The 10,990-nt window shown below is 33.1% G+C and overlaps 1 protein-coding gene across 1 annotated transcript; it reads right to left on the bottom strand.

The window, feature by feature from the left end:
• Positions 1–151: 151 nt before the first annotated feature.
• LOC113507793 (protein cueball-like) lies at positions 152–8,432 on the bottom strand (the record flags this gene model as incomplete). Its single annotated transcript, XM_026890717.1, is given in 6 exon segments — positions 152–2,871; positions 5,577–5,685; positions 6,396–6,602; positions 6,918–7,127; positions 7,294–7,950; positions 8,036–8,432. Coding segments are annotated over 6 exon segments (1,694 nt in total), but the record flags the coding sequence as incomplete, so codon positions are not given.
• Positions 8,433–10,990: the final 2,558 nt, after the last annotated feature.

Below are 10,990 nucleotides of genomic sequence, written 5' to 3'. Positions count from 1 at the left end.
TTATAGATTTTATCACATCATTCCCCAAAATTGAAAGATAGCTTGTGATTGCTTCTTAAGTATTTAAATGCCTTGTGTTATTTTTACTCTACAAATTAGCATATTGCCTATGTGATCGTTCAAGGAATAATAGTTGAATAAAACAAACATATTTATGCAAGCTTTTAATTTAATATTAGAGACTATTAATCACAATATTTACTAAAGTAGACTTATACCAAGACTCAATAATATCACATTTCTCATGTGGATATTATTAATCCACGACTAAAACTAACAACTAAAAAGTAATTGCTAAATTGTCTAATTACTCAGCTAAGTACCACCAATATAGGCCAGATGAAGTAGATGTGCTTTTATAGACGTAAAGCTACTTAAAAGATAGGGGGAAAACAAAAACAAAGAAAAAATAAGTACTGTTACAATTTAAGTACACGAAAGTTCTGTTCAAGAAACAGGAAAAACAAAATTAAGTATTCATTATTGTCATTAAGATAAAATCAGCTGGATATAAAATAACTAGATAGTAAGTACAGTCAAAATCATAAATACAAAGCCAAACAAATAATCTTAGTCTACAACTGTACAAAAATATATATTTCCATTCAGTATTCTAACATTTCAAATAAATATTTATATTGAGGTACTTTGATAAATAATTTTCAGAATTACCTATAGGAACGCAAATTCTTAAACTAAGAGCCTGTCCAATGGTTACATTGTTTAGAACTATGTTGGACTTTGACCACAGACTATGGAGTTATCGGCGACTATACTAACATAATTTCTGAATGATATCATTATACCATGCATGCGTCCTTTAAAAAATTATAAAAAAGCCGATAGAAGCCAGTAGCCGAGGCTAGCTTATATTTAGGCGAGAAGTGAGGTATTGCTCTAACAAACCATGTAAACGGCACTATTTCTTCTGCTTACAACATTCAAAATAAAGACCATTATCATTATGTTTAAGTTAACAGTTCTATGGTTATAAAATTAGTTCAATATTATAGCCGTATTTTTTTTCCGGCACATTTAATTCTCATTTAAGACACTTTACGGCGTTAGGTTTCTTGTTAATTATATCTGCAAGCAGTCGAAATAGTTCTGTTACACAATGATTATTAAGTAAATGAACAACCTTCCACTCTCGTATTTTGTTTTCACACACGGTCGCACACTGATCGCATACATAGTTGACCAACTATACGATTCCAAGATACCAGGGACTTTTAGTCGTATCTACAAATTTATAGTTGAAAGGACATAAATAGCATTCATTGATAAAGATGATCCTATTAAATTTTCAAATTCAAAGTTAGTCAAGTTTTGTACTTAAAAGTTCATGAAAATTTGAAAAGATCATTCTCTAGGTAAAACAGTAACGTTCATACACTTTAATAAATTTATAAATAGTTAACAAGTCTTTACGGTACTTTGAGAATCATGGAAGAACACATTTATTTATGAATTATACTTTATAGACCTCTACCATATAGGACCATGGACGTTGATTTGTGCCACAAATGAGCCATGTGTATAAACAACGAGCTTATGACACATCAGTGACATGAACACAAAAACGGAATAAGCTCCCAACAAGCTTTATAGGACATACAACTCATACAATATTCCTTCATAATATTCAATGATTTTTATAATGACATGTCGAATAAAATAATTAAATTAATTATAATGACCATACAATTAAATTTGGTAACAATCATTAAAAAATAATAACAAAAATCTGTACAAACAGTACACTATTTTCATTCCTCATAAATGCTACATTACATTTTGAATCGAGGCCATTTCACGTTATTTAAACAAATACCGATTTTTTTAGTTTCTCAAGGAAGCAACCAATTCGTTTAACGAAAATTACAAACTTTGGCACGTCGCTGCAGCTTCATCAAGTAAAAATTACTATCGGACAAACAATTCCCAGTAGAACCTCATTGACACAAGTCTAGTGTACTGTAGATGTTACTAACGTATATGAAAGTAAATAACGAATAATAGACTCAAATGCCCACTACTATAACAGCTGCTAAAATCAACACGTATTGAAGATGTGTCAACTAAAACATGGATATGTTACATCGTTAGTTAAAGCACTACGTGTAAAAGGCACCTTGTGAATGCTATCAAAATAAGGATCTACACATAAACATGTCAATTTTAGCATAGGTTTACGTATTCACGATATGCCCGATCCCCGCTTCCTATACCCAAATAAATAATTAAGACTAAAATCTAGCTACCTTGCACTCAGATTTTAGCATCAACACAGCCCTTTGACCACACGTAGAGATTAATGTAATCGTTTACGCGTATCATATTCGCATCCTTAATCAAATATCACAATATGTAAACCTAGCACAATAATATAAGGAATTTTTGGATTGTTATAACAGCCTTGGTTCTAAAACGTGTTTGTATCTACCCTTATCAATATTTAGCTTCTTCTGTCCCCAAACAGAAAACCCAAATTGCCTTTGAGCTTAAAAAATATTTAAAACAGTGTCTTCTGTTTGAGTAGTTGTATTATACATTTAAATTTATGTAATGAGTTACGATTTCTCTGAAAAGTGTTCTCATTCTGACGTACATTTCTTTTGAATTGCCAAACTAAAATGACATTGATAAAAATGTACAAAAACCGATCAGTTGAACTACTGTTACATACCTAAATTCCTTACATATTGTGCAATCTTGCCAAAGTATTGTACGTCACTCAGTATAAAACGCATAGCTTTAATAAGGATCATCTGGGTATTCCATGTTTGCAATTAAGTTCTTCTTTTCTTCTTTGCCTGGTTTGGAATCTAATAGGGATGGCCGTATCGTCGATCTTGGCTCGAAACATGGCTGAAACAAGAATAAAAAATTGTTTAATATTCTTTCTCTATCGGTACAATCAGCTATAAAAATACACGTAGGAGAATAATAACAAATAATTTTGAGATAGAATGTCCTCGTTTTGTTGTGACATTGAGTTCTATTAAATAATTGACTTGAATTTAGTTTAAATCCTGAATGATCGTATGCTCATTCAGCACCAAGATTTCAATCTATTTTTCGATCACGTGATCATTTTTAGTCCAGTGATTGCCGAAAAGATTTTAATTTAAACTACGTGTTTCATTTTTGTTGCTGACTGTATGGTGTATGTATCCGCCACCTCTATTACTCATTTATTAATTCCAATACCTGTTACCAATATCAATAAAAATATATAGTTAGTGTTTCCCTAATGACTTGTTTATAACTCATTTATACCGTATCCACCTAGTTAACACATAGTATCAAATCCGACGCACCAAAATACGGACTACCCAAGTTACAGATGTTAAAGCTTTGTTTAGAGTAGGTATGATTCCATGAAAATAGTATCAGCTATTCAGCATACAAGCATTACAAATGAACTGGTGTAATTATGGTGTTAAATGAATGTCATGTATGCAGTATGTGTATGTAAATGGTCTGTTAGTTCAACTACATAATGTCGGTATATAATACTGTGTTCAATCACTTCTTGGTTTGCAGCTGTTTTAAAAGTAATAAAACGGTTTTTAAGTTAATAAGCAGGTGCTTTTCAAAGCATGCGGGGCTAAGCTTAAGATCAAAATGTGAACCTTGATAGAACGGCTTTTGAGCACATACTCATTGCAGATGACTTGCCAAAGCATTATGATTATCAACCTGTGTGAAAATGTTATTTTTATTTTCAAATATTACTTAACGCAAATTATATAGAAATTAAGTTTATTTTTATTTGGTCTTGTGTTTTTCTGCTCGGTTTTAAGATTTTATGGCTTATATATTTGTTTAAGCTAACCTAAAAAGGTATTGTACTAGTTGGCCAGTCCATTGGTTTAATACACATTATTTATTTGGCGTACCTAAAACTTTGGAACTGACACATGAACCGAACAGTTTTTAGATTCGTAGCTTATTAGCGAAGGCATCTGTATCTGAACTAGATAAAAGAATATCTGTTCCTAAGATACATATTCATTATTCATTAGCACTTTTCCTTGTGATGACTTTAACAAGACCATCTTGAAAGGAAATCATTTTCGTCAATCATATCATTAGTATCTATTAGGCAGAAATCAAGATTATCTTCAAAATAAAAGAATAAATGATGTCAACATTGGTTACATAGATTATTTACTTAAACTATTCTTTAATATCCGTAATTTTATCCATAAAGTTTACTGAGACAACAAATTAATCGGTAAGCTATCATTAATATTTATAACGGTCACAAATAAGTCGTTGATACCACGCTGTAGGTACATGAAAGTAGGAAATTCACAAGAGATAATACCATGTACTAAAACTCTTCATTTATCTGCATGCATTTCACGTGTTTTGATATATAATGACATATTTACTATATTGTGATAGTGAAGGTGATAGCTATCATGGTTTTGTGTTTCAAGAGATTAGGAGTTCAACTTTGAACCCAAAAATCTAGTCTAATTTAAGGAAAGATAGTATTTTAAAATTTTATAATGTCGGATAATGATGATTTGACTTTGATGTAGTGATTTGACTTTAAGTCAAATCCATTAAAACGGTCGGAAAATAAAAAATAAAGAAAATGTCTTGCTGTTACTTTGTATTAATTATTACTTATAATTGTAACTAAGTATTATGATATTGACTAACATAAACTCTATTAAATACAAGAACACGTAGACCAATACAAACATAGTAAGGTCAGTGTTATATCATTAAGTTTATAATGATAGGGCAGTAAAGCTAAATCTAGATTTTTACCGTACTATGGAAAATGTTTAGATATTTACGTAGGAATTAAATTATTGATATAATCTTCTCTCTAATTCTTTACATTTTTTAATATTATTATCGATTCCTTTTGAATTCAGAAGTATGTAGTTGAAAAAATAACTATGGTTTAAAAAAAAAATCCGCCATGACAGTTGTCTATAAAGAGTTGTCTTGTTTGAGCGCCACGTGACAAGTGTATACAAAATGGAAAGTGTGTCAACAACACGCCAGTATTTAATAAACACACACCTATATTATTGACATTCATTTGTTAATAATGATCGAATGTTATTTAAACAAGTGATTCTTTGTATCAGAATTTTTCGGTAAAGTAAGAGTTTTAATGAAATGCTTCTTTTTATTTTTATTTATTATCTGTTGTCTAGTTTTGCAGAATCATGCTGCATGATCAAAAGTGATTTTGCAATCAGTATGTTTATACGTTGCATGCCGTCTAGCAGGTACGCAATAAGTAGCTTTATAATTATGTAATAAGATAATATAACCTTCAGTAAATATGTATGTATAATCAATACATCTGTTTCACACGTAAATTAATTAATTCGAAACTCGTTCTAGGATACGGTGGAACAATTTAAATAACTTTATTAAACGTCGTCGCATTATTTGATACCGCAAATATTTACTTAATTTATATTTGCTTTTAAACAGTTTCGGCGCATTTACTTCTGGCCGAGCAAAAATGGTCCTTATTTATCTAAGATTCATGTTAAATTGTATATTTTTATGTGGCAATTTTGAGTTGTACTTACAGTTTCACAGATGTTCATATTGCAGCAATTTTCAATGGTGATCTCACATTGGTCGGGCCGCGCTGTCATCGGCGTTACATTTTTGTTTACTATTATTCTCTTCTTAATCCTGAAACGGATATAAAATGAAATGTGTTACTAAAGTAAGACGTCCCCTATATTTGTACCTCTCCTTCAAAGTAAATTTATTTTCATGAGTTATACGAAGGCTCTTGACAACTTCGCCGCATGTCTCAAAATACCGTTTCATATTCATAAAAACAATACCTTAGTGTTAAATTAACTGCTGTGTTATATTCGTAAATATAGACTTAAATCAGCTTGGAAGGGAAGACCTTAAGCAGCTTGGAATTATTAAGTCTTTCATAAAGGATTATTCATTATTTATTGGTAATTTGGTTATAAGAAGTTTACAGGTATGCAGATGATTTTCAGGATTATAACGCTGCATAGGCTGCTACTGACGAGCAAGTTTTTAAATCAACGATATTTTTTTTGGTGATAAAATGAATTGTGGAATTTAAATTATCACGTCACATACACTAATGGTGACGTAAGTATAGTGCGTCAACCCTCACAGTACTAACAAAAGTTTAGAAGTTTCATCCTTACTCTACAAAAATATACTTTTAGGCAAAATGCTTTCAAAAGCGAAAGTTACTAAAACTAAAACATACATTAGGGGTTTATTAAATGAACCATGTAATAATATAATTATTAATAGAAAATTCCATGTTGAAATTGATAATAACTACTTGACTTATATTATTCTGCTAGATATTTCTCGCATTTTAGCCTAGATCCTTTACTATAACATACCTTGGCCTTCTCCTCAACTGTAGATTTTTGGTGATAAGCACGGCACAGGCTAAGCACAGCAGTCCACATAGTATTCCTAGCACCACGATCACGGGGTCTCTAACTGGATCCCAGGATGAACATCCCTCTATTATGGTTTCGCTGTTTGGATAGGCCTCAGGGGACAGCGTCATTGGTTGATAATTGATTATTTGGCTATCCGAACAACTGAAAATAAAGAAATTACGCAGAAAGCTTCTTTAGTTGACTACAAATTACCCACAGTTTAAAAAATGTGATAGATATAAACTTTAATTCCAAGTGCTAGAAACGAAAGGCCCTTTTTATAGTAGAAATAAAACATTTGCCAACGGATGTAAAAAAATTATCCAAAGCTTAACAAGATTATACGTATATGACGAACTGTTTTTCGCTATGATTTATTCTTCAATCCTTATATTAAATAGGCAAACAGGCAGAGTTAGTCCAAGAAATAAAATTTTCCATCGCTACTTCTAAAATACGTAATAAAACTCCACTTACTTGCAACTTTGGTTGGTCTCAGTTTTGGGTGGTGCCTCAGTCGTCGTCGTCAAAACGATGAGAGTCTGACATCTCTCGCCCTCATGATCTCCTCCTAAACACTGGCAGGTTGGTTGGCTTTTCTCATTCAGTGAGCAAATGCCGTTGTTTAGACAGTATCCGGTGCAGACGTTCACTTCACATCTATTGCCGGAGTAGCCATTGTTACAACTGCAGAAAAATAATATAAGTATCATATATAAGCGCATTTGTTTTGTAATGATATACTTAGGATTTGAGGACCGGAAGGTCTCGTTGAATAAAATTGTTTACGAAATAATTTGCAAAATGAACTGCTTCAAAATTTTACCAAATAAATAATTTGAAGCATACATACTTGCATGTAGGCTGTCCATCACTAGTCAGACTGCAGTCTCCTTGGAAGCAATAGTTTTGACAGACGGAGATGTCGCATCTCTCGCCGGTGTACCCCACCGTGCAATTACAGAGAGGTTTCCCACTCACTTTGATACCATGGACACAGAATAAACCGACGTCCGTGGGAATGTAGAAAGTATCGTTGATCACAGAGTTGTTTTGAGATAGACTTGACAGGTTTTCGCACTCGGGGTTGCCGTGGGTTTGATCCTCAATTTGATAGTTAGCGACAACTCCGAAAGGCAACTCGTTGTTGAAAGCTTTGATCTCTTCGGGTTCAGAATACATTGGTGGATTCTTCGGTAGTTGCCAAACTGATCTGTAACCCCAATCCACCCAGTAGATAGAATCTTTTGACACAGTCAGTGCGTATGGTTGATGATGTGTACCAACCATCAACGTTCTCCTGTTCTTTCCATCCAAATCTGCAGTTTCTATTGAGTAGTGAATGCCTTCCTTATCGTCGGCCCAGTAAATTTGCTTCGTCTGCTGGTCAATAGCTAGACTGACAGGCATATAGATATTAGTATCTATCACAACCTCGCGATTGGTGCCATCCAACCGAGCCCTTTCTATCGTGGGTTTCGTAACGTTAATATTGGTCCAGTAAATATACCTGCAATTTGGAAATCAGAGTCAAAAATAAAGAAGCTTATATAGCTGCACTTTTGCTAGTTTCGAAAATATTATGAGCAACGTACCCTCTACAGCTATCAACGGCTATGGCTCTTGGAATTTCATCATCCATCTTGATTAAAAGGTTTCCGTAATCATTGTTTTTGGAGCCGGGTTTCATTGAAATCCAAAATATGCTTCTTTCATTGGTGTCGGTCCAGAAGAGCTTCCCTTCCACTGGGTCGAAGGTAAGATCTTGAATGTTTTCGTCCGATCTCCTTCTGACTAGCGATCGGTATTTCTTGGTTCCTAAGTTAAAGCTAAATATTGAAGCGTTGTCGCTCTGTTTGTCGACAAACAGCAGCATGTTGTGCACTGCATCGTAGGCTAGAGCTGTGAGGTCGCGGAACCGAACCCCCTCATTGCGTATTTTGGTATTGTTGCTGTAAAACTCTAGTTGTTCGCCTGTAGTCACGGCAATGTCTGTAACAAAAGTAAAGATTATTTAGAATTTTCAATTATTTAGTTAAAATATAAGACTGGCCTGTTCGTCGAGTGGTTAGCGACCCTGACTCCTAGGATGGAAGTCGTGGGTTCTATTCCTACTCAGGACCATTTATCCTGTGTCATGAGCACGAACTTTTTATCTTTTTCTGGGTGTAAAATTTCTATATTACGTATGTATTTAGTAATACGTTTATCAGTTGTCTAGTTCTCATAATACAAGCTTTGCTTAGTTTAGGACTAGATGGCGTTGTGTGAGAGATGTGGAATATTTTATGATTATCAAAACTAATTATAGTCAAAATCTATTTATTATGGAAAGATAAAGAAACATCGCCGAATGCAAAAAATGAGTTACATAATGTCATTATTGCAAGTGCCAATTTTCGCATAGTTTGGCAGCGCTGTCGCTGTGCTGGTGTGGTCGCGTGACTAAAACACCAGGTGATTGCGGAGGTTAGTTACATCTTACATAACAACAGCGTCTAGCTAGCACAGAGCGCTTGTGACTCAGACTAGATAACAAATCGTTTCTTAACTTCTCGTTCCCAAAGTAACGACATCTAAAGTGTTTGGCTTATAAGGATTTCATTTGAAGTGCTAGTACTTTCAATGTTTAAAACGCTAATCAAAATGCAGAAGCTAGTTGATAAGATTGAAAGATTTCTTCCTATTTTTTTTAACCTTAAAATGAAGCTTGTTTTTCTGATGTCAAATAAATACGATCAATTTTATAGTCTCTACGAAAAAATATAAACTTGTTTACGAATGTATCACGAATGAAGAGTTCAGGAAAACGAATGTACTTGCTTAAAACGAAAATATTATAACAAGTGCAAAAAATGGTATATGTATTAGCAAAATTGTCGAACCTTGAATAATAAGTTCAAATTACTGGACGCCATGCATTTATAAAAATCTACGAATAACACGCAAAAAGGCAAAAAGTGATTCGAAAATATTTTTTTTTACACATAGGTATCCATTTTGTTACCAGCTATTCTGCAACTCACTATGAAATAATAACTAGCTTTGCCCATCAGGTTTGCTCGCACGAATGTGTCCAGACAATAAATACTCTTTTACCTTTTATAGAGCCCTATGACTTCAGCTAACTTTAAAACAGAGAGAGTAAACAAATTCAAAATCAAAAGTTTTCATAACGAATAGGCCGTTTTTCAGTAATTTCAAAACGTCATAGTAATGACTCGAGTTGCACGCTTCCAAATTTCATTCCTTTGGAGAAGAACCGCCAAGAAACTCCATAAAATCAGTATGGATTTTGTCTTTCCCTTTTCATTTAGAGCCGATTTTTCAATCGTCAGATAACTTTTATCTGAGGAATAAATATGGCCGTTTGACATATTTTCTATACAAAAGCTGTCAAAACGTCAAATATATTCATCGAATAAAAGTTATCTGGCGATTGAAAAATTGGCCCTAAGTCACATTAATTTGCTGATTGTCTATTGATTCCGCTTATCGCTTCAATACCACGGCAATCTTAATGATCGATGTCACAGTTCAGGCATACCGGAATGCTAATACGTTATAGTAATATTTTGTTGTTAGACTATATTTCGTTTTATTGCAAGTGGCTAGGGTACATTTTTGCTATTGATTTAATCGTTGGTGCGTTGTCTCCTGTACTTCAAATATAATTAAGTTCCTTGTTGTCAATATGACAGAATGATAAATAGTCGAGTATATTTGAAATATTTTCCATAAAACGTTGGAATGACTATTTTTATACTTTATGGTTTTTTTATGACTCTTATTAATCTCGATTTCAGGGAAATCACATTAGTTTTATCAAATTATTGACCTTCTAAGAAAATCTATCTAACAATTATTGATGTACCGTATCAAGTCAAGAAGTTTTTTTTATTTAATTTCGACTCCACACACACAATGAACCTGAACTTCTGATATTCATTAAAGTAGGTAATCTAAAAGTCAATACGGTCGTGGAAAAGACGAAGAATGAGCTGTAATAATATTTTATTAAGTATTGTTTAGTATGGTAAACAATGCAAATAATTTAAACGAGTGCCATAAAACCGTATGCTGCATGTTCTTGCACTGCGGGTGGGCAGGTTCTTATTAGATAATTCATTTTATCACCATTAAGGTGACAGAGAGTATTTAATGATTTTATTCAAAACTACTAGAATTTAAAACGATTACCTCTTCAGCTTTCTTTTTCTCTTTTCGCTTCCCATATATTTATGTTTTCATTTTCTTAATACAATTGAATACTGAAGCCAATTTTGATGTATGGGGTTTATGTAACGTTGCGTCACTACCGTCTTAAAAGTAAGTTACTATAACAGTCTTATTTCCATAGGACTGATAATATTGTATTGAGATACAAAGCAATCTCAAAATTTGCCAATAAGTCATCAAGTAATTACTAAACGAATATGTGGTCTGGTTCGAGTATGTAATCAGTGATTCCCTTTTCAGTAGCGTGTAAGTAAATTTAGTATAAGATACAATGGGGTTGACGTATCCGTGTGGATAAAAACCCCTTAAAT

Source organism: Trichoplusia ni, unplaced genomic scaffold (assembly GCF_003590095.1).
Source record: "Trichoplusia ni isolate ovarian cell line Hi5 unplaced genomic scaffold, tn1 tig00003150, whole genome shotgun sequence".
NCBI classification, from domain to species: domain Eukaryota; kingdom Metazoa; phylum Arthropoda; class Insecta; order Lepidoptera; family Noctuidae; genus Trichoplusia; species Trichoplusia ni.
The sequence above is the reverse complement of the archived record's forward strand: the minus strand, read 5'-3'. Positions and strand labels throughout refer to the sequence as shown.